The 23,302-nt window shown below is 40.8% G+C and overlaps 2 protein-coding genes across 9 annotated transcripts; one reads left to right on the forward strand and one right to left on the reverse strand.

Annotated features, from left to right (window-relative positions):
- Positions 1-453: 453 nt before the first annotated feature.
- On the reverse strand, positions 454-3,916 carry sec22c (SEC22 homolog C, vesicle trafficking protein). 2 transcript variants are annotated; one of them, XM_026179615.2, is made up of 7 exons: positions 3,777-3,916; positions 2,346-2,557; positions 1,956-2,119; positions 1,620-1,799; positions 1,346-1,464; positions 905-970; positions 454-804 (listed from the first exon to the last, which is right to left on the reverse strand). In XM_026179615.2, the coding sequence occupies exons 2-7, from the start codon at positions 2,525-2,527 to the stop codon at positions 604-606; spliced, it is 912 nt and encodes a 303-aa protein (XP_026035400.1). In that variant the 5' UTR covers positions 2,528-2,557; positions 3,777-3,916; the 3' UTR covers positions 454-603. The 2 variants fall into 2 exon arrangements, with proteins under 2 accessions (XP_026035400.1, XP_026035401.1); XM_026179616.2 differs by lacking the exon at positions 3,777-3,916 and adding an exon at positions 3,099-3,239.
- Positions 3,917-4,018: 102 nt separating this feature from the next.
- nktr (natural killer cell triggering receptor) lies at positions 4,019-21,423 on the forward strand. Of its 7 annotated transcripts, XM_080306014.1 has the most exons (19): positions 4,112-4,187; positions 6,058-6,136; positions 6,686-6,760; positions 9,064-9,171; positions 9,676-9,720; positions 9,999-10,022; positions 11,095-11,182; positions 11,465-11,490; positions 11,992-12,021; positions 12,674-12,819; positions 13,541-13,760; positions 13,944-14,111; positions 14,232-14,319; positions 14,511-14,659; positions 14,740-17,421; positions 18,121-18,204; positions 18,407-18,466; positions 20,361-20,462; positions 20,701-21,423. In XM_080306014.1, the coding sequence occupies exons 9-19, from the start codon at positions 12,002-12,004 to the stop codon at positions 20,768-20,770; spliced, it is 3,789 nt and encodes a 1,262-aa protein (XP_080162140.1). In that variant the 5' UTR covers positions 4,112-4,187; positions 6,058-6,136; positions 6,686-6,760; positions 9,064-9,171; positions 9,676-9,720; positions 9,999-10,022; positions 11,095-11,182; positions 11,465-11,490; positions 11,992-12,001; the 3' UTR covers positions 20,771-21,423. The 7 variants fall into 7 exon arrangements, with proteins under 7 accessions (XP_026035394.2, XP_026035395.2, XP_080162140.1 ...); XM_080306013.1 differs by lacking the exon at positions 11,465-11,490 and having other exon boundaries at positions 4,162-4,187; XM_026179609.2 differs by lacking the exons at positions 9,999-10,022; positions 11,465-11,490 and having other exon boundaries at positions 4,019-4,187.
- Positions 21,424-23,302: the final 1,879 nt, after the last annotated feature.

A 23,302-nucleotide genomic window follows, 5' to 3' on the forward strand; every position in this document is an offset into this window, starting at 1 on the left:
TTTTAGGCTATAGAGTAATTCAGTTAAGCTACATTAAATAATTTAGTTATCATACGCCTACCAGCGCAGGACGGACTATCTTATTTTCTGGGAAAAGTACAACTGAAATCAATTTTAACTTGATGTCACTGAGTGTAAAATGATTATGAAAAGCTAATCAGTGCTCTGTGACAACAGAAATACTGAGCTGGGTGTGAGAACAAATGCATTCAATTATAAACCCACCAACATAACGGGAAAAACTTTGACTGAAAAAAAGCTCTTCCATCTTGTTTCAAAACTTTTCCCAAAAGTTGGGCTTGACTGGGATTCATCAGTGTTGTTCTTCATATGCATTTTTTCCTGGTTTGAGGTTAATCGGAGCATTTTAAGAATCCAAAAATCACTGCATTTTCCGATATTCTTGTTGTACACAAATGTACAGAAAGTTGGAGTACATACTGCACATGAGAAAATACGAGCCTGTTATTGTACTTTTTCAATCTTTTGTTAAAAATCCACAAGACATCTTCGTTATCGTGGATCGAGCCGATTACGTCCTCGCTCTTTCTCGCCTGCACTGAAAACTGCAGCGGTGCAACAAATTTCGCTGTCCTGCGCTCCTCAGACGCCACAGTCGCTGGTTCTGTCTTGGACTTTGCGAGTCAGGATGAGCACGGTAGACAAGGAGGCAACGGAAACGTGGAAGAGGAGCTGCCACGCGTTTCTCAAGCCGAGCAGGTGCAAGTTGCATAGGACGATCACACTTAACAGAGTGAAGCACTTCAGTTTCTTCACAGATGAGTGGAAAAGGTAGAGGTGGCACTACGGAGCGATTCACACGGAGAAGCGTCAGAGAAAGATGGACGGCAGCATATTTCTGTTTGCAATCAAGAGTCAAGCTACTATGTGAACTACTATTTACCTGAAAAACACAGCAAGCAAATGCCAGGAGAAATGCCACAACATTCCAAATGCTTTCATAATCATCCTGCGAAAACAAAAATAATACATAAACTTTTAAAAAAGTTGATTTGTTTTCCGGTCTCAGTCGGCTTGCTGCGTTTATTTCTGATTAATTCACCCAATTTGTGCACACCTCATGATAACAACTCAGCTTTCACCGTAAAATGCTAATGCACAGCGGTCAGTTCAGCCAGCTTACCTTATCTGTAATTAAAATTAGCTTACGCAAGCCTATTTCCAAATATCCCGACTTAAACAAACAAACAAACAAACTGGTTTGCTATGCAAGAGAGAAAGTTACAACTTATGATTGTTTTTCACATCATTTAGACTCCCCAAATAAACAGCACCATTAATAATATTTGAAATGACAGTAATCAGATGCCAGCACTAATTGTACCTGGAACGTGTACTCCATGAGGTGAACCCCACGGATAACATTCAAAGACGCACACATGATATTGAGGATGAGAGAGAGGATGCCCGGGGCCGTCACTGGTTCCAGTCTTTGATTTTGACCTGTTAAACACAAGAAAGCGACAATATAAATACTTCAAAACAAGAAAACACAATGAGAAGCAAGAAAATATCCTCATTCCTGCATTACAAAGAATTCATACTGGCTGTCAAAGGCAGGAAGCAGAGTGCTCTGTTTCAAGTGCTTTTAGCCTTACCAGATCCAGGACCCTGCTCCATGTGCCCATTTGCAGTGCCATTGGTTAGCTCCACCTCATCCAGGTTTATTACTTGAGGTGGATGGATCCTCAGCTCCTCCTGGACTTCTGCCAAAGTCACCTCTAGGGCCGGGCCACCACTGTGGTTGTACTGCTGCTTCAGCTTCTGAATAATGCTGTCTGTCAGTTGGCAGCAAGATTCAGAGGTAAATTCAAAGATTTAATTTATTTAATTGTGTGTTAACACATCTTAAATTTAAAGCAAAAGAAAGAAAAAACTTTTGCAATCCCAAAAGACACTATCAAATCTATATGAGGCAATTTCGCTCCCCTCACCAAATTCCAAAAATGGATATGGCCTGGCTGCCAAGGCAACAACAGTGCTTTTGAAGCATGCTGTGAACTCCCAGCGCAGATCTTCCAGGAAGCAGAAGGCTTTAGCAACAGGGAGGCTGCAGTGACACACAGTCATGTAGGATACACCCTCTGAAGAGACGAAGCTGAACAGGTGAGAGGAGAAAAGGTGTTTAGTAAACAAACAGCCTGAAGCAGCGTGACGTGGATGCCCCTCTGTTCACATGGACAACACTGCGTATGTCGACCGTACCACAAAACCAAATACGTGCCGATTTGCTTTAAGGCTGTGTGTTGTGCATTTTTGCAGTTAGACAGGTTCTTATGAATCTGTGTGCTGCTGCTGCTGCTTTTCGTTTGTTGCGTGCTTACTATATATTGAGCTCCTGGCCCTTAATGGTCCCTCTGTCGGGGAAGCGGGCCAGCGCCTTGCTGATGGTCTTAATCTGCTGCTTCCTCTGCTGGAGCTCTCGGTTGTGTTCAAAGTCTGTGGAGGCTGACAGGGGGAGTCCATCCCTGACCCGAACCACAAAGGCAAACAGGATCACAGACATTATCCACTCGGTCCATGAAGCACACACTGCCTACGCAGAGCACAAAGCAAGATCAGATTACTGTTATCATATTGATTGGAATAGCACATTTAAGTTGGGGATATAGTGCTGATGATAGCTGTTATATAAACTGTCAGTAGTATAAATAAATACAGCTAGTATCATGCTAATAACACATAAAATAAACTGAGCTGTTAGTCTTACACTCAAATTTAGTATTCTATATTTTTTACACTACATTTTCCTTTCTTATCAAATTGTGTGTTATTATTCTATTATAATAAAATACTTCATGTAGAATATTTTGGTCACAATATTTCTTCTTCTTCTTCTTTCAGCTGCTTCTGCCCCCATCGGACCCTATCCTCAGAATTGTCCTCTGGCACACCAACTCTCCGCATGTCCTCTTTCACTATACATCAACAAAGCTCCTCTATGGTCTTCCTCTTTTCCTACTGCCTGGCAGCTCTGTATCCATCCACTACTCCTGCTTTCCACATATCCAAAGCATTTCAGCCTTGCCTCTCTAACTCTCTAGCTCTAAACCTAAATAAAATCTTAACATTCTCACCTCTGGCACCTCCAGCTGTGCCTCCTGTTTTTTTGTTTGTTTTTTTGTCAGTGCCACCGTCTCCAAACCATAAATGAAAGGAGGTCTAACTTGCAAACCATCTAGTAAAACTTCCCTTTCACTCTTGCTGGTATCCTTCTGCCACTAATCGCCCCTGACATTCGTAACACTCCCACCCTACCTGCCTTGTTTTGGATGGTTGAATCCAGGTATGTAGCCCATCGACATTCATTACCTTTCCTCTCCCTCTTAGTTTACTAACTTTCATTCCTCTTTTCTCCGGACAATACCTGCACCTTTTCAGGTTCTCTCCCACTTGCTCTTTCCTCTAAGTACAAATCCCAACGTTGTCTGCAAACATCATATACCAGCGAGACTCCTGTCTGACCTCACCTGTCAATTTGTCCATCACCATTGGTAACGATATTTGTCTACGTGAAATGTGATATTGTTTTCATTAATTCTCCTTACATTAACTAACTAAATAAATAACTTTCCGAAAAAAACTAAACACTGCATTTCAGACTGCATTAGGTTTAGTTGGTGTGAATAGATGGTAACTGAACAGGGAAACTGCGTAGGTTTAAAATCTCTGTAGTCTCTGTAGTTAAACACCACTTAGAAATCTTTGAGCTAAGACAATTTAAACACTCGTAACAACATCTCGTTGCAGCTTACCTCATTATCATGGGTTTCATGCTGCACCTTGTCCCTAAGCTATTGTAGTTGAGCTGACTAATGCATCTTATCACAAACAAAAACACGCCATAAGCAGGCAGGAAACCCGCCCCAGCTTCGCGATGCAAAAGCAATCAATGATCGATAAAGAGAGCCGTCCTTAATAACGACTTATAATAGCGAAGTAAGACCTTAAATCAAAATTAGTCCAGCGAGCTAACTTCAAATGTGCTTCCTGATACAACAAAACCACAACAAATCTTCTACGGCAAGCCGAAAGGGACAAAACTACTAAACTGCCCACCCACCAGTCGGCTTTCTAACCAGCACTCGTCACTCAAAAAAGGGAACTCAAATGCTAAGTGGCGACCGTCAGTGACTAGCTGATTCTTGGCTAGCTACTGTACAGAGGTAAGTTACATAGATCAAAGCTTTTAATAACCTTTGGTAGGATTTTCAGCGTTGAAATAAATGCTAACAGTCTCTGCAAACGAGTGATTTTTTTTTACGTAAGCTGCTTAGCTAACTTTAGCCAGCTCCTAGCTGTTAGCTCCGCCGCTTTGGAAAAGCGCCTAACATTTGTGTGAACAGTGTTCTCGTTGTAGCCTGGGGAGATTTCACACCGTTTTAATACTCGCAGCATGGCTTAAACCCTCAGTAACCTTAGGTCGTTTTCAGATAAACCCGAGCTACAAGGTGTGCCGTGCTGGCTGCTAACGTTGTACAAGAAATGCAAAAGGACATTCTCGGTTTCTGGGTTTACAGCATTGTTTTAAGGTTTTGTGTTTTGTTTTTTGTTTTGTTTAGTTTTGTTTTGGGGGGGGGGGGGGGGGGGGAGTGCGCTTTAGTGGTTACTGTAGTCTGCATGACATGCAAGGTAAATATCTAAAGAGCTCAGTGGAGGAGGGACTTCTCCAGAAGTTGGTTATTGTTTTCTATTCGTAGCAGCCACGATCTAACTGTTCATGCAGATGCCATTCCTCGTTAACCAAACATAGTCAAGGCTAGTAATATGACACGAGTTCTGCTGTAAATGCAATGCAGCTCTGCTTATCTGAAAAGACAGGCCTCTTAGGCGGCTATGTATAGATTCAGTATTATCATCTTGACACCTTGATATACTTCCTCCTGTGCAGTAATGCCAGAAAACACTCCAACTTAACACCAAGCTCACTTCTCTTCTTGTGTTCTGGGGGAAAGCTAAAGTTAAACTATAGCTAATAACACAAAACACTGCAGCTCATGTTCACTCACATCTCTGCACAGTTAAAAAAAGAAAAGAAATATTGAGCACATACCATGGACATGAAAAGAAGAGAATTTGATGAATGCACATTGCTGAGAAGTTGTTGTGATTTCTTTTTTTTTTTCTTTTTTCCCCCCTCTTCCGTACTGTGTTGCACTTTCATTACTCGTAAAGCTCTTTGGCAGTTCAGTCTGCTCACCCACACAAATTCCAGATAGACCAAACATTTCCTTGTACTGTAGCTGTCATTAAAACTGCATTGCTCAGACTAAAAACATTGTGGTTTTCCAACTCATGGCTCAGCAGTAAAGCTCTTCAACAAGTTGGTGCATGGTTTTGAGGAGATTTCTTTTGTGTGTGTGTATGTGTATATATATATATATATATATATATATATATATATATATATATATATATATATATATATATATATATATATATATATATATATATATTTATATATATATATATATATTATATATATATATATATTATATATATATATAATATATATATATATATATTATATATATATATAATATATATATATATATATATATATTATATATTGTCACATGATGAAGGTAAACATTGGGATCTATTGATGGTGCTTGCTTTAATTGTCTGCTGGGTGCTTGTCCATATATAAATCAAACATGCTCAAACTAAAAGCTGTAAATACACTTCCAGGTTATTGTTAATGTTACAAAGCAGGCTCAGCCAGAGTGGTGACATTTCAGTGTTTGTCACAGAGCAATAAATATACAGTAAGGAGTCTGTGGTGCGCTCTGCTCGGATTTGCATAGCCTCTGTATGTCCCCACAGACTTCTCTCTCTGTCTCTCCCCTACCATTGCTCTCTCCTCCCCTTTCTGTTTCTTCCTCCTTTGCTGTCATTTAGTCTCTCCGTTGTATACAGCCTCTTTCCAATGTGCTGTGTCTCTGTTGGCTTAAACATACGTATAAAAAAAGGGGGGGGGGAAGCATTGTTTTTTGTTTTTTTTTATGCTTAGCTTCTTTTGTTTTTGCATTTTAGGTCATCTGGACTTTGATCGCAATGGGGGTGAAAGACCGCCCTCAGTGTTACTTTGATGTGGAGCTCAACCGGGAGCCAAGTAAGGGAAATCCTTATCAGTTTACAGGTGGAGGGAATAGTTAGTTAGAGCCTACCTTAACTTCCATACTTTGAACTGATATGTAAAAAAAGGATTTTTAAATTAATGTTATGTATAGATTTTGTTTTTGGTGTTCAAGCTTTTCATTGATATTCATTTACAAAATGAAAGTGGCTCACTCAGTGGTGAATAAACTTGATAGACTGGTTTAGCGTCAGCTGTATCTGTGCTGAGAGGTTATATTTCTATATAACCCCTGATAGCTGCTCAGAATGGAAATATTGACCAGACTGTTTTAGTGACTTTATCCTGAAAGATGTAGCTGATGCCCTTCTTCCACAGCTGCCCCTCACATAGTATCAGACTTGCCATTAGCTACAGAGAGGTTTCTGTAATAGAAACTTGTAGCTTGTAATAGAAAATGTAGCTGTGAACTATTAAAGATTGTTTCCGGTTGTTTACATGTTGTTGTTTATATGTGATTTATTTTGACTTTGTTTAAAGATGATACTTTTAGTGACTCTTCTTTCCCCCTTATGTGTCTTGTAGTTGGGCGTATAGTCTTTCAGCTTTTTTCGGATATTTGTCCCAAGACCAGCAAAAACTTCCTCTGTTTGTGCACTGGTGAGTAATCCTCATTCAGAGATATCTTCCAGTCAAATGTCATGACCTTACAGCATTTCGTTAATCGCATATTTGAATAATTCTGCTTAAAAATGTGATTCAACATGGCAAAACCCAGACTAAAGTGCAAGATTTTCACTACTTTAACTCTAAAATTTCAAAACTACTTGATTAACATGGAAAAACACATTTCATTTATGTAGCTTTCTTTTCTGTGTATTTGTTTAAATTCATTTTTATCAAATGTCAAATTGTCCCCAGTGGTTTCATAACGATGCAGGTAAATAGTGAATTGTAGCAGGTTTTTAAATCGCCAAATAAATAATCCACCAGATAAATAATCCACTTTGTTGACAAAAGGCTGTTTATCGATCAAAGTCTGCACAGCATTATCACCACAGGCTAAAGACTGAAGAGTCGGCAGGATCGCTGATGTGGGAATTATTGTCCAGCGGTAGTAGTGCGTCAGCACTCGTTGGTAGTCCGTTGAGCCACCTGCACAGATTGTCCGTTGTCAGATAGGGGCAGTGTCAAAAATCTCTGGGGTACTCCGAAGCTGCAGAGAAGAGTGATGGCACTATTGCCATTGCCATTCATGGCAGATTGCACAGTGTTTTAGTTTCATTTAGTTTTGTTTCTGCAACACTGAGTTGAAGACACGTATGAAGTGTATGATAGTCAGTTTTTAATTGCCATTTTAATGATATATCCATACACAAGCTCATAGTTTGACACACTACACATGGAGGGAAGCTACAGCAGTTTGAAAAGATTAGACTTTCTTGAATAAACACACACGGCAATGTCTTTGCTTCCAGTTTTGACTTCTTTCCTTTATCAGCACTGACGTGGCGACACCTAACCTTCAGGAGAATACTGCACACACTACCTGCGCTTTAACAGTGAGCGTAAACAGAAGTGGTTCTGTGACAGTGATAACATCAGCGTGCAAAGCGACTAACTAAAAGCTGAAGTGAGGGGAAAACAAAGTTAAAAACAACAAAATTCATTTACTGCACCACACCAGTCCGTAGTTTTCACGCTGTATCTTTTCATCTGTGATGGATTTTTTGGGGGGTGCTTAACTTCCTGTTGAACTTTGAAGGAATTTACAGAAACATATTTGCAGTGGTTTAAACCTCTTTCCAAAGGCTCGTCTGCTTGTACAAATGACCATAAATAAAGTGTTAAAGGGGCAAATTTCACTCGCTGACTGATCGAGTCACAGCTTTAGAGACGAGGTTTTCTCTCACAGTCGAGAAGTTTGCTGAAGTTTAAGCGTCAGAAACTGTTCAATAAAATAAAATTTCTGACATAATTTTGAGAGATAACGTCCTGTGATGTGCTGCATCACAGATGTTGTCAACCTCATCTGTTTGGCCTTACAGAAGTGCAACTTAACAAGGTTTATCCAAGCACTGCAATACAATAGCAATGAGAACGTTATTAAATAAGTGAAATAAAATGACAATAACGTAATAAAAAACATACACCATTTTATGACTTATGTTGTGGCTGCTCTGTTTTCTAGATATTTCATCCCACAGAGCAGTGTAGTGTACTGTAGAGGCAGTGGTTTGCCTAGAGAAAGTCATAAATCTGCAGACACATAGCCGAGCAATCCCCCCGTCTCATTTTTCACCCTACCTGGCCAACGGGAATGCGATGGCAGCAAAGGCAGACATGGGAAAAGGCTCGTTAGTCTGTTCCTGAACCAACACATGCACAGACAGCACACCAGTGAAGCAGTAATACACACCCGCATTCAGCTGGTGCAGTTTGCTGACTTTCTCAAAGTTTCTAATGTGTCCTTTTAGAATTGGATCAGCTCACTCCAAAGGAAACCAAACCCCTGGAACAGTGCCGAAGCCAAAGAAGTAAAATACTAAACCCTTAGCTTAGCTTTTCAATAGGACACACAGCCTCTTTCTGCTGAAAGCCACCTTCAACACATCACCGCATCTAATTAAATCCTGCCTTCACGTCATTTCACCCCAGGAGTAAGGGGACTCTGGAGGGTAATAGCTTTGGGCCAGTATTGTGTCCCCGGTTAGTATTGGTCCAGTGGAAGATTTATTAATGAATTTGGCAGTCCTCCAAGGGAGTACCAGCAGGATGCCAGACCAAAGGCATATAGCTTACTGAAAGCCACCACCCAAATGTGGTTTTCATTCCTTTGTGGCAATATTAAAAGCCTTTTGTTTCTTAAAACCATCTAGTAAACACAGAAGCACTTTGTGTATTAGCAGGTTGAGTGTTTTTGTTTTTTGGTGAGAGCTCAGTTAACATGAATGTCATTGCAGGTGAAAGGGGAACTGGGAAAGTCACAAGGAAAAAGCTGTGCTACAAAGGCTCCACGTTTCACCGAGTTGTAAAAAACTTTATGATTCAGGGAGGCGACTTTACTGAAGGTAATGTTATAATCCCCCGTTTACCTAAGAACGTGTTCACAGTGCTCCACCTTTTTCTAATTTGCTAGTTTGTTCGTTTCAGTCCAAAATCTAATGAAAGCCAACAGAGCGTAACACAGCTTATGTGAGCGGGGCGAAAAAACCTCTCATTTGGGTTGTTTTAAAGATGGATTAAATGCTCTCCAGGTGGGAAATGTTTTTCAATAATAACATTAATTAGAGGCCAAATTAAAATGGGTAAAAACTGATCAAAGCTGTTAATCTCATCAAAGTGCCAACATACCGTAAACATGCTCTGCGGCTTTGTTGTGGGTGTTCATGGCAGGAATCCAGGAGACTACAGTTTCCTGAACATGGCAGCCACTTCAAAAATGAGCCCAATAAACATGAATCACTGCTGCCTTTGCTGATGAGGCAGCATCTTTTTCAGCGGCTACACACAATTACACTGCTGCAATATAAAGAAGCTGCTGTGAATTTATTTGACTTTATTAATCTTTGCAGGAAATGGAAGAGGAGGGGAATCCATATATGGAGGCTACTTTGAAGGTATTTGGAATATCAAGTTATCTAATAATCTAATAATAGTGATGCATATCTATACTAAAAAAACAAAGCATGCATATAAAGTTGCATAGATGGTTAATGGGTTTTGTGTGCGAATTGTTCTATGTTTGACTGCGCTGACCTTCACTTTTCCATTGTGTAGTTCTTCTATGTAGTAACAGCAGTAGGCTTTATCAAATCAAGATGGAGAGTAGGCATTCTCTTTACTGAAAGCTACAATCTTCCTGCCTAAAATTTTCAACATATTCTCTTATTTATAGAGTGGTCTTTTGCAAAATGAAAAGGTAAGAGATGTACACAGCTCCGTAACACCATGCCAACATCGTCCCCACCACCTTCCTCAGTCAGTGAAAGCAGTGCAAATGCTCGCAGCGTCACAGATTCACATTTGTACTGAAAGGTCCCCCCCCCCCCGCTCAGATTAGGGTTTTTATGTTAAATAGGTGGAACTAGCAGGACATGGAGCCAGAACCAGACGGGTGGTTTTGCTCATCAGTAAGAAGATATTCCACTTTTAACTTTTATATTGTATATCATCTCTTTGTTAAAACTGTACATTACGGGGACTATTTTGTTTTTGCAAAGCACTCATTAATCTCCAGCTTTGAAAAACCCCTTGAAACTTGAAGTGATCCAACAGCGTCGCACCGCCTTATGTTACTGTTACAGCCGTAACTGCTTTTTCTAAGCAGGGCCCTCAAAGTAAGCACTGTCAGTGATGGTGCTTACTTTTGAGATGGACCAGACCCTCGTTGAGAATCTCCTAAATCAGTGGTTTGGACATTTTTCTCTAACTTTTTAAAGCTTTTAGAAACAAAGCTTATGTCACCCTGCTAAACCCAAGGGTGAACTCCAGAGCAATATGTAAACCAGACTTCTAAACACAACTTGCAAAGTTCATTCCTGGTAGCTGTGCAAGCAAAAGATAATGGTTCCTTTTATAAATTCGACTGAGTGTGTTTTCTGGAACTCCTACAGCGGATTAACCCTCGAATATATCAGAATGCAGCTCTGACTTGAAGACTGTGATGTAAGGTTGACTTTGAGAAATGCACGTAATATATTGCACACATCAGCAAGCAGATCTGCTTGTAGCTATGATGTGAACAGAAACCAGTGTGGTACCTTTTCATCTGAAAAGTGCAAGTTGTTGAAAGTCATTACTGGTTTGGTACTTTATAAACAGACTGCAGTAATATTTGGCCCAACAGAAACCTTTTGTTAGAGCTGACTTTATGGAAGGATAGGTTGGTGAGACAGCGAAAAGCTTTAATGAATTAATAAACCTTTTTGTTTTGTTTTTTTTAAATGATTATTTTTATTAACACTTGAATCCTCTGCATCTGCCCCCGACAGATGAGAACTTCACTCTCAAACACGACAGAGCCTTCCTGCTGTCGATGGCCAATCGTGGGAAGGACACCAACGGCTCACAGTTTTTTATGTGAGTAACTTTTAAATTAAAACATTGCTTTTAAGAACTTACCCCCCAACCACCATTATTTTACTGTCATTCTTAAGAAAGTTTCTTATTAGTTTTTGCTTTCTATCCCTTTTTTTTTCCTGTTTTGAGATTTTAGAGTAGAATTTGTCATTAAGTGTGACCATCAGCAGTCCCTTCTTCTGTGTGCAGTTAGTTTCAAAGTGCAGAGAAACATTGGATTCATTCTTTTTCACCTACAATTGTTACATTTTTTCTCTTGCCGTTTTTGTGTAAAATTTACAGAAACTCTAGCATCCTGCTCTTCCAAGGTAATGTGTCTCAAAGGCTGTGTTTCTCTCTCTCCTGACTGTATTTATCATTGAGTAGTTTGTCTTTGCAATTGTTGGACTTGCTTAAATATTTCACAAATGGCTTGAGGTGACTCAAAATGTTATTTTGGCTTCCGTTGTCACAAAAGCAGGTTCTGAACATACGATTGACATTTTCCTCCATGATTACAAATTCTCGAAGGAGGAAATGTAGATATGTAGTCTTTGTGCAAATTGATTTTTATAACAGAAAAAATGATAATGTAATTTACCACACTCTGCTGTTGAGTGTTTTCCTAATTGAGTTGCAATCAGATGTCATTAAAGAAAGGTTTGTTGCACAATTCCTTTTGAGATTTTCCCTGTGGTACAGTAGCATCCCCGCTTTGATCGAGGTATTTGTTTATTGTTATTCTTTTCTCTTTTTTCCCACTTTCATGGCCCGGCTTCCACCTTTGGTTGACTCCCCACCTCACTTACTGCTGGATTATCCATAATCAGCACAACTAAGATGGCGCCTCATCTTGATGGGTAGGTACATCTGATATTATTATTTCACATTCTAATTCTATATAGAAATCTGAAAATGAGACTTTCAGTGTATTGATATGAAACTTTTTGGGGAAAAAGAATCCCAACATCCCAACAACTATTGTTAGGTTTCTATGTTACTAAACTGATTATAGCATGTTTGGCGTTAGTCACACAGGCTGGCAATCACTCAGCAAGCACCTGTTGCTTAGGAAAGATGTGTATTCCTTGACCGGTTGCTGAATATTTGCTGGCTGTCACTAAGTGAAATGGGTTGCAAATAGGTTGGTTCACCAAAAACCCTCCTGGTGGTTCCTTTGGTCTTTAGCAGATTGCCTCGGTCACTCGTAGTTTGCATGGAAGACGCTGTGCAAACAACGTAAACGGACAATTTTACCGAGCATCAGGAAGCAACCTCCAGCAGCCACTCGCAGTTGCTAGCTGTTAAGCAGGCCTGTGTGAGTGGGATTTTAATAGATTAGAACCCTTTTGGTAGTTTTCAAACTTTAGCTCAATGTACTGTGCTAATGTAGGATATTCTGTCATAGGAAGTTGATTGAGGCAAAACCTAAATGCTCTCCAGGGCTTAAAACTAACATAATAGTACATTTAATGTTGCTTTTAGTTTCAAGTCTGTCTTGCGTCTATGCAGAGTCCACGTCGTCTTTGGTCTGGTCATCTCCGGATTTGAAGTGATAAAGAAGATTGAGGGGCTGAAGACTGATTCTGCCAGCAGACCGTACGCTGACGTGAGAGTGATCGACTGTGGTCAGCTGATCACCAAGTCTGCAAACGATGGTACGTTCAGTAACCTTCTTAATTGGAAGGATTAGCTTTGTTGTATTTATTCATTTATTTTTGATAAGTAAATCTGATGAAAAGGTCCCATGCATCCTGGGTACTGTAGTTTTTGGAGAATTGTATCCAAATTTTTTCTTTGATCTTTTAGAAGATACTATTAGACAATACCCTTAGACCCACTGTATGAAATCTTTGGGTTTGTTTAGATTAGATGTGTTGCCACTCAGCCAGTGTAGTGTGACTGTAAGTTTTGTTATAATACAAAAGCTTTAATAGAATATCTGTAGTGAAAGTTACATATTTTATGCTCATTTGTTTTTGTTTCCAGTGAGGGATAACGTGTGTTGCCTGTGATTATAACTGGCTCGTATTTCATGCTCATGTTCATTTTGTTGGCGTTTGGATGCCAGCGTCTCCCCCCGCCACTGGCATTAACACGGGGCGTGTAACTGGATCTTCTGTTTAATGAGGATCAGCGAGGTGATCTCTGTGGAGTTCAGTTGGCTTCAGCCCACCTGACTCTGCCAGGGCTGCTTTCATTGCCTTGAACATACCAGGAAAGAACAGACAAAGCTTTTCTTGTACTTGTACCATCATGAAAATGACTCCTGGCGTCTGAGCTTTCCCTCTTCTTTTACTAACTATACGAGTCAAGTATTCTTCAGAATTAGCACATTTTAATTTATTTCCACACGTTCTGTTGTATTTCTTCCTGCAGTGCTAGAAGGCAAGCGGAAAAGAACTTCCCATTCTGCTGACTCGTCCCTGAGCTCCCATGACTCGTTCTCCCAGTTCTCCTCAGTGGAGTCTGAAAGTGAACTTGATGAAAAGCACAGGCGTTACAAGCAAAAGAGACATTCGAAAAGTAAACGGCCTAAAAAGAAAAGGAGACTGTCAAGGAAGGACAAAGATGCAGATAGTCTGCCTTCCAAGCAAAGGTGATTTTTATTTATTTTATTATGTAAGTTCTTGTTCATGATCACATTATAACGTTTTTTAATAAATACTTACACATATCTTGTGTGTTGTCAGTTTTCACCAATTGACTGTATAGACTTCAGTACTGACATCTGTAGGAGCTTTTTGTTGTTTTCTTAATAAAAATATAACTGCTGTCACAGCCCTGTGGGAAGAGAGCTACGAGAGGGAGAGAACGAGGTGGAAGAAGAGAGGGAGCTGGGTGGGAAGAGAGAGAAGCCCGTTGTTCGGCCAGAGGAAATACCACCTGTGCCAGAAAACCGCTTCCTGCTGCGACGGGACATGCCATCTCAGGAAGATAGAGCAGATATGTCAGTTCAAAGTTGTGCTTCATGTATATACTTTTTTTTTATTAATGAGCAACCAAAACACTAATCTAAGTAAACACAGCAAGTGCTGCAATTTGATTTCAATTTCAAATTAATTTTCAGAGTTGAAAAAGAAGAAGCAACTCTTCCAGCTGACCCGAAACCAGCTGTGTCCAAGTCTGGACGGAAGATCAGAGGCAGAGGAACGATAGTAAGCTCACCTCAACTAAGATCAGAGATTGCTAACATAATGTATATGTAAATATTCAAATTTTTGGATTTCTTTTTGAGTCACAGGAGTGAATTTTGTAAAACGTGTTTATCTAGTCTAACTCTTATGCAGAATTAGTTTTAATGAATTGTTTGCAAATGCACAGTTTTTACTTTTTTTGTCTTTCGCAGCGGTATCACACTCCTACGAGGTCTAAATCACGCTCTGCATCTGTAGAGGAGCGTGGAAGCAGTGAAACTCCACCGCACTGGAAAGAAGAAATGAAGAGAACCAAAATTTATCAACCCCCAAGCATCGAGCGGTGGAGCAAAGGAGACAAGTATGACCAAGTGTTTTCCTTCCTAACTTTAAACACTAGTTTTCCTTCTATTTGCTTTCATGCGTCTTTTGGCTTAACAGATTGAATGACCATTCCTCAAGCAGATGGGACAACAGAAGCGACTCTGCGTGGTCCCAGTCTGCAGAGCACTCCTCAGACCACAGCTCGGAGAGGTCCAGCCAGCGCTGCCAACAGAAGAAGGCAAAGAAGAAATCTAAACACAAGAAAAAGGCCAAAAAGCGGAAACATAACAAGAAGAAGAGTTCCAAGAGCAAACATCAAAACCAGTCAGATGGAGAAAGGTCTGTGTCTTCAGAGAAAGGGTGCAGAAAATCTCATTCGCTAACTCGTTCTTCTTCGAGTCAACACCACTCTTCAAACAGAAGGAGACGCCGATCCTCGGGGTCATACGGAGATTCCCGATCCTACTCTAAGTCATACACATCCAGTCGATCCAGATCTCAAGGAAGGTCCCTGTCTTACTCAAGATCTAGAAGCCGGTCTGGATCTAGAGGGCGATCTTTCTCTAGATCTAGGTCTTGGTCCCATTCTCACTCCCGGTCTAAATCAAGGTACAGATCCAGATCTTTGACGCCACCCAGAAAAAGGAGTTTTTCCAGATCTCCGAGAAAGAAAAAAACAAGCAAACCAGCCACCATGATCCCTGTGAGTGAGAAGCTTCAAGAGAGCAAAGTCGCACCTGTCCCCAGACTGCCAGCTGTCCCGGCTCCTGAAAGTGTCCCTGTGATCCCATTGAGCGACAGTCCACCTCCCTCTCGCTGGAAACCGGGTCAGAAACCATGGAAACCCTCCTACATCCATATTCAGGAAATTAAAGCTAAAGTAGCTCCCAGCAACATTTCCTCCACTGGGCAAGCAGTCGATAGCGCAGCAGATAAAGCTCAGACTTCAGCTACGCCAAAGTCTCTGCCAGGTGACTCTGAAGACAACACAGCACAAAAACCTTCACGGCGCTCACGTAGCAGGTCATCCAAGAGTAGATCTTACAGCCGTTCTTATAGTCGCTCACGGAGTCGGAGTTACAGTAGGTCCAGGTCCAGGTCCACTCATCGGCACAAGAGCAGGTCATCGTCCTACAGCAGATCAGAGTCTGAAAAGTCCCCAAAAACAAGTAACGCAAAGAAGGAGTCACTAGACAAGGAGTGGAAGGAGTACTACAGTTCTCTGAGCAGAGTAAAGAATTTGGATAAGTTAATTTCAGTAAGCCTTAGTCAAGATGGTCACTCAGGATCGGAGAACAGGACAGACAGTGAGCGCAGCCCTGGTGTCATTGGCTCTGTGGAGCAAATAAAAGACAAGGGAAGCTCAGAGGATCTGGAGACGAAGCATTGCAGTTCAGTGCCAGCAGAGACTTTTAATAACAAGTCTGAATGGGACAGTGACAGTGATAAGGTGAGCCAGAGCAACAGCGCTATCCCATTGAAAATGCAGATAAGGGTGGCTCAGTATGCCGAGTCTCTGGAAAAGAAGTTATCTTCGATCTCTGGATGGAATTCAGAAAGTGACTCTGAAAATTTAACAGCCAGGACATTAGCTATTTCTGAGAAAGAGGAAGGGGAAGCTAGTTCAGAATCGGATTATGAGATTTCCAGAAAAACATCTGATGGAGGGAATGCTCCGGCAGCTTCTGGTCAGTCAGAGGAAAGCCCAGAGAAAGCGGCAGAGCCAGAGAAGCACAAGAGCAAGAAGAAAGCTAAACGTAAGCATAAACATAAGAGGAGAAGTGAGAATAAAGGCAGTTCCCACCACAGTAAGGACAAGGCCAAGAAAACTAAGCGAAAACATCAGAAGCTGAAAGAGACTTTTCACTGGCAACCACCTTTAGAGTTTGAAGAGGAGGAAGAAGAAGACGAATCCAAAAGGGAAAGACATAGTCCTGGAAGAGTTGTTAAAAAAAGTGCTGATGTTAATAACCTCAATGCAAAGGACCAAACTGCAAGCTGTAATCCTACTAAAGAAGAAGAAAGGGGGCAACAGAGGACAAAAGAAAGTATCAACAAAAATGCAAAACACACTGAACCTCATCTAGAGTCATCCAACAGGAATAGCGCCAGCGATTCTCACTGGCCAAGTGTCCAGGAGCCGGAGACATTAGATGACATGGACATTTGTACTCCGGAGCATGATGCTGAAATTGTTGAACCTTCAGTCTCATGTCATCCTCACAACAGCGTTCCTAAAATAACCCTAAAATCTACCTCAAACTCTTCTGAGATGGAAAACAATGACACTGCTTTATCTCATAGCAAAGAACAGTTTGCCGTTAGTTCCACAACAACAGCTGGCGGATCGCAAGACAAAGGAACCGCTGGCAAGCCTGCTGCCAGTGTAATCAATTTAAAATGGAGGCCACTGAAAGGAACGTCAGCTGTACAGACTGTGAATGCTCCCCCTGTCACTGTGAAAAATGTCCAGGCTCAAGAGAACCAGACCGGCAACATGCAGGGAGTGAGAATGGAGATAAAAAGCAAAAGCCGGGTCCGACCGGGATCTCTGTTCGATGAGGTCCGTAAGACCGCGCGGCTCAACCAGAGGCCGAGAAACCAGGAGAGCTCCAGTGAAGAGAGATCCCCCTCTGTGGGAAATGCAAAGGGAACGTCACGCACACGGTCTCCAAAGACGTCCAGGTCCTTGTCTAGAAAGTCCCGCTCTGTTTCCAGTCACCGGTCACGCTCCCGGGGGTGGTCCCACTCCTACAGCAGGTCCAGGAGCAGATCCCGCAGCTCCAGCTCCTCCTCCAGGTAAGTGAGAATAAAGCACTGCGATGATTTACAGACGCCACCTTTGAATCTTAATAAATTGTTTGATGTGAGTAGGAATGGTAATCAAGGACCGTTTTTTGTAGAAAACCGATTCCCAGTAGTCCAATTCCTTGGGACTATTAGTCTGGCTGCTTATCGATCAATCTTGCACTCACGCTACAATCAGCTGACTTTAATTCACGTGACAGAGGAAAATACCAACTTAGTCTAGAGCGTGGTTATGTACGAGATCAATGGTAAAGTGGAAAACTGCATCCAGGACAGAAACAACCGCATTATGCTGCTAACACAACTTCAGTTCTTTGCAAACAGCATAGTATAACAAATTACTTGTCCCAGTAGTAATTAAGTAACGTGCTGCATGACTTTTAAGAAAAGTGTTGTGTGTAACAATGACTTTTTGAGTAACGACTCTAACACTGATCACAACAAAGAGGGGAAATCTCAACACGCACAAACATTTGACCCACAGCATGCATTTCATTTAGATGAATGTAATTTCTTTACTGCTGTTTAACAATGGCATTGACTCTCAAAACTGAGCCAGTGAGAACCCAATAACAATTGATAAGAGAATCGAATGGATAAGTGATGCTGATAATGGAATCGCTAAATTCTTTTCAATTTCCATCCCTGAATGTGAGTGAGATGTAAGTTACAGCATCGTTGCTGTTTTAGGAGCCGTAGCCGGAGTTGGAGGAGACGTGGGAGAGGACGATCTCGCTCTCGCAGCACCACGTACCGCAGTTACAGGAGTCACAGGTACACTATGAAACACTCATGGGACAAGTGCAAGATCTGATAGGGAATATTCTGTAGTTGGCATTTTAGATTTCTGTGTTGATTCCTAAGAAGAAAACTCAAAAATGTCTTTATAAATGTGCCCACAATGTTTTAACAGTTACTAATCTATGATGTTGAAGTTAAACGTCTGATTTTTGGTGTTTTCTGTTGTTCCCGTCAGCCGGACGTACAATAGAAGTCATTCCAGAAGCCGCTCATATATTCGCCGGAGAAGATCCAGGTGTGTGAGGACACTTAAGTCACATTTAGAAATGTGGAATTGTTCATAGAAACGCAATGAAGTATGTTGAGCTTAAAAAATGGCAATATAATTGTAACTGAGAACACGTATAAGTTTGTAAGAGATCAGTTGATTTTTTTACAGCCCTCATAATTTTGGCCAAATATCGCTGAGGTTGTGAATATTTTCTGCTTCGTCTTATTAAGCAGCAGGTTTACCAGCAGGACTGTTGGTCAGACAAAGAAACGTTTAGACTTTTGATAAATAGTATAGATATTTCAAAACCTAAAAGCATGTGCAGATCCATCAGTATTTTCAATAACATTTAATGTGGCACCACAGAAGATGAATGCTTGAAACTGGAAAAACAAAACTCGGTACAGTCAGATTGATGGGATTGTTGTAATGATCGGACTTTAGACCAAAAACAGGATCCATATGTCTTAAGATGGACACAAAACTTTGAGCTGAAGGTCTTTAAACAGGGCTTGAAAGGTTTTACAGTAGGGCTGTGCGATATGACCAAAATCTCATATCCCGATATAAGACATCTATCGTCCCGATAACGATAAAAATCACAAAATCTTCTGTAAATTCTGTGAATCTCGGGCAGCTCGACTTGCGTGAAGTGTTTCCAGCTGGGCGTCGTGTACCTGGAGTCGAGTGTTTTAACTGACGCGTGAAACTATATATTTTTAGACGTAAGTTGTAACGGCCGCCGTTTCTTTGTGAGTATTTATTACACGGCGTGCTGCGGGGAAAAGCCTGTTCTAACGTTTGAGTCTAAGGTTTATTTTTTAGCACCTGGCGGCTCTTTTTTGCTTCTCATCCCTAAATACTCTACATACTATTTCACGTGATTCAGTTTATTTTGAAAAGGCTCAACAGGATCTTGAGCTTTATTGTGAAAGGTTTATGTGGAAAATAAACAAGCGGACACGTGATGCTGTTACCGTTGTTGTTGCTAACGACAACGCATAAAAACAGGCGCTTGTCCGTTCGTCGTGTGGTTATATTAAATATAAGAGAAAGAGAGAACTTTAAGAAATTAATATAGCCACTACAGTGACCATCAAAACGATGAAAAAATATTGCTGTAAACAGTTTATTTTGCGACACCACGAAACAAACGATAGCGTAAACTGAAACGATAGACGTTTTTATATCGTCATCCGATCTATATCGTTATATCGAACAGCCATATTTTACAGGGTAGTAAAATTAATACTGAAAAGTCTGCTGTTGGCACTAAATGTCACCTTTTAAAATACAGTGTGTCAAAGAGAATCATCAGAATTAAAAATATATTATATTTTATAGTAATGGACATAAAATCTTGAAGTAAATGGCTTAATATAAAATTTTACACACAAAATTGAAAATATCCACAAGTGCTCAATGTTAACACACGGCATCCATACGATAGTCAAACTAGTCCAGTACTTTTGCAAGCACATCTGGAGCCACAGCTGTTGTTACGTATCAGAAACCACATGAAACTCACCAATCCGCTCTTTCTAACAGTACATTCTAACAGCCGATTCCCTGACACATTGTGTTCCCTTATACAGTGATCTGTTTACCATTGTTGAGCTTGTTTTTCACCGATTACAACTATTAAAATATTTAAATTCTCAGTGATGTTGTTCTTGTTTGCTCATATCTATTATTGTTGGACTGCATGTCCTTTTAAAATGATAAGTAACCCACTTTTTGCTGCTTAAAAATAGTTAAAGTTAAGCTTATGAAGCCCTGATAATTACTTTTGAGCTGTATTTGTAACCATGTCAGAAATGGGTCTTAAAGCTCTACATGTCATGACTGAATTCGGTGTCATTCTGTTGCTATTCCCAAAATAATATCTGTGTTGTCACCTGGCTGGATGTTAATGCAGGTCAGACTCCTATGACAGCTATTCCAGTCGGAGTCGGAGTGTGAGCAGGAGACGAGGGCGCAGGCGAAGTGACAGCTACAGGAGCTCAGACCGCCGATCGCGGTAAGACTGAGTTCCCAGGTGAACTCTGACAGACACTAACGATGTGGCCGGTCTCACTTCAACCTTTTCGCCCTCTCAAATCTTTCTGTCCTGTTGAAAATCCTTGTTTTTTCACATGTGTTTTGGTGTATTTAAGATAAAAGAAGCCAAAACACCCCACTAAATGTTCTCCACACGTCTGTGCATTGTAAACACCTCTGCAGTGCCTCAAAGGTGAAACGTTTTCTTTTGTCTGCAGGTCGTATGGCTCGTCCAGTCGCAGTTCTTCTAGGCGCAGGAGCCACAGTCGCAGCAGTCGGTACAGCTGAGCTGCGCCTTAAGGCAGCCTGCTGGTTTACACCCGATGAAAAGGATCAGAACCACAAAGTCTGGACAATGTCATATATTCAAAGATCAGCTCCTAAAGCTCTAAGAGGAAGAATTAAATCCAGTCTTATGGTCAGTTTAACATGGTTGTGTATGTCCACCTGGCACAAGCTGGCATTATAATTACTGAGGAAATGAATGTAAATTTATAAACCACTTTACAAGCTGATACAAAGGCCTCCTTTTTGGGGCTGTCACAACAAGTGGCTGAAAATCTGCCAACACAGTCCATCAAACAGAAAGTTTGAAAGTGAAATATACTCTATACTTAATACTAATATTATGACAAATATGCTCTAAATAATTTTATATTCATGGATTGTGTTTTCTACTTCTTTTATACACTGAAGTTGTTACAGTTTAAGAGTCCAATCGTCTCAGTCTTGATGTGTTTTTGAGGTTTTGCATTAAGCTTTGAAAGTTTTCCTAAAGTCATCACTGAATGGAATAATTTGTTTTTATTACCTTTTTTTTTTTCAGTGCTTTTATTTTATTGTATCATGAATGTTCAAACTAAACTCAAAGTATGGTACCACAGATGTAGGTTTATTCAGTTCTAAATGTTTACATTTAATAAATACCAACACATCTTGAACTCTGGTCTGGTATTTTGTGTTTTTCTTTGCTTTCTCAGGATCTCTGAATTATTTGTACCTCAGCAATGGTGCCATCTACCTTCAGTTTATATCTGTAGTGTGTTTAACTATGTGTGCTTAAGAGAACAAAACAGTAAGCCCCACCATGAAGTGCTAACTGTGCCATATTCAGTCAAACGGATGATGTGGATTCCAGTTTTCTTTCATTACAAATAGAGCAATGATTCCAATCATGTGTTACTTGTTCTAAGAACTGTCCATGAGCTACATGTTATGCTCAATAACCACTGTATTAGGTAGTGCTACAGTTTGCCTTTAGGACTGCTAAATTCCTGTAAACATTCCTCAGAGATTTGTCCATATTGACATGACATCATCACACAGTTGTCGGCTGCACATCCGGGATGAATCTCCCGTTTCACCACATCCCAAAGGTGCTCTATTGGATTGAGATCTGGTGACTGTGGAGGTCATTTGAGTACAGTGAACCCACTGTCATGTTCAAGATTGTGCTCAAAACAGCCTGGAGAATGTAGCTACACTATGGTCATAAAGGGAAGGATGTGGCGTTTAAACTATGTACAGTCGGTTGGTACTAATGAGCTCAAAGTGTGCCAAAAAAATATCCATCACACATCACAGCACCACCACCAGTAGCTTGAACTGTTATTATGATGCAGGATGGATCCATGTTGTTTATGACAAATTCTGACTCAATCATTTAAAAAAAAAAAAAATCAATCTTGTCCAATTTTGGTGAGTCTGTGTCAACTGTAGCTTCAGTTTCCTGTTCTTTGAGTGGTGCTGGGCGTGGTCCTCTGCTGCTTCAAGGTTCAGTGTATTTTCAGAGATGCTCTTCTGCATACTTTGGTTGCGATGAGGGGTTATTTGAGTCACTGTTGCCTTTGCCTTTACATAAAAAACGGTCATTTTTCAATGTTATAGAAAAGCTAAGACATCTCCCAGATTAAAAGGCGTTAAAGAACAAAAGGAAAATAATATATTAAGCTATATCGCTTGTTCTTTTCTCTTGGTTTGTCTAAAACGTTGAATTCCTGGTTTACCTGAGCAACCTAAACCGCATAATGTGTTTGTTTATGCCTCCTGAACATGAATTAATACAGGTATGGGACTTTCTCCATGTTGTAATTCTTCCCACCTTGCTATGATTCTACAGACAGGATATTCAAAGGAGGTGCTGTGGTGCAGGAATCTCACAGGGGGCCTCGAGACAAGCATGATTTACCAGATGCAGAATCAGTCTGGTCCATTTTGGTCCGATCCGCCACCTTTCTCATGAAAGATCTTGCATGGAGCTCCAGAGTGAGGGTTTGGAGCCCATTCCAGCCTTGTGCAGGTCCACAGTCGTGCCTGGATGGAATTGAAACTAGCATGAAAATGAGAGACTGTTTATTTCCTTTGAAGGGAGCAGACCACTGGGTTCTTCTTGTATATAAAAGATGGGCGATGTGGTTCCGTTAAGTGTTTCAAAGCCATTCTTGGCCCCCAGTAGCAGGTAATGGGGCCCTTATGTAAAGAGGGAATTGCAGTGCGGATTTTTACTTGAAATTTTGCACATTTTGTGGATTATCTCTTAGTTACCATTTTGCACAATGTGCATAACATAACCATATTTCTGCGCTCTTAGCACGCACTCAAAAAAAAAGAAAGTTACGATAGCGCACATGTGTGGCGCCAAATGAAGTTAGGATGACTTCTGTAATATGGGAAACCGGTGAACTCGCTGACCTCCGCATCTGTCTGCCCGCCCTGACGTCACACCGTTACAGGAGCGCACAGTGAGAGAAAGCGCACCCGGGGCTTTGCGCCATCTACGCCTGCGTCTGTATTCCTCCTCCTAGCTTTAAAACGCTCACG

The sequence above is a fragment of the Astatotilapia calliptera genome, chromosome 9, assembly GCF_964374335.1.
Source record: "Astatotilapia calliptera chromosome 9, fAstCal68.1, whole genome shotgun sequence".
NCBI lineage: Eukaryota > Metazoa > Chordata > Actinopteri > Cichliformes > Cichlidae > Astatotilapia > Astatotilapia calliptera.

What these genes read in the sequence shown, in the direction of transcription:
- sec22c (XM_026179615.2), bottom strand. Translation starts at nt 2,527, where the DNA reads ATGTCTGTGATCCTGTTTGCCTTTGTGGTTCGGGTCAGGGATGGACTC. An exon ending in GGCCAGGAGCTCAATATATA is followed by an intron (nt 2,120 to 2,345) that starts GTAAGCACGCAA and finishes TCACCTGTTCAG; the next exon opens with CTTCGTCTCTTCAGAGGGTG. An exon ending in TTGCTTGCTGTGTTTTTCAG is followed by an intron (nt 805 to 904) that starts GTAAATAGTAGT and finishes ATCGCTCCGTAG; the next exon opens with TGCCACCTCTACCTTTTCCA.
- nktr (XM_026179609.2), top strand. Translation starts at nt 6,079, where the DNA reads ATGGGGGTGAAAGACCGCCCTCAGTGTTACTTTGATGTGGAGCTCAAC. An exon ending in AACGGCTCACAGTTTTTTAT is followed by an intron (nt 11,183 to 11,991) that starts GTGAGTAACTTT and finishes ATCCATAATCAG; the next exon opens with CACAACTAAGATGGCGCCTC. An exon ending in TCAGAGGCAGAGGAACGATA is followed by an intron (nt 14,320 to 14,510) that starts GTAAGCTCACCT and finishes TGTCTTTCGCAG; the next exon opens with CGGTATCACACTCCTACGAG.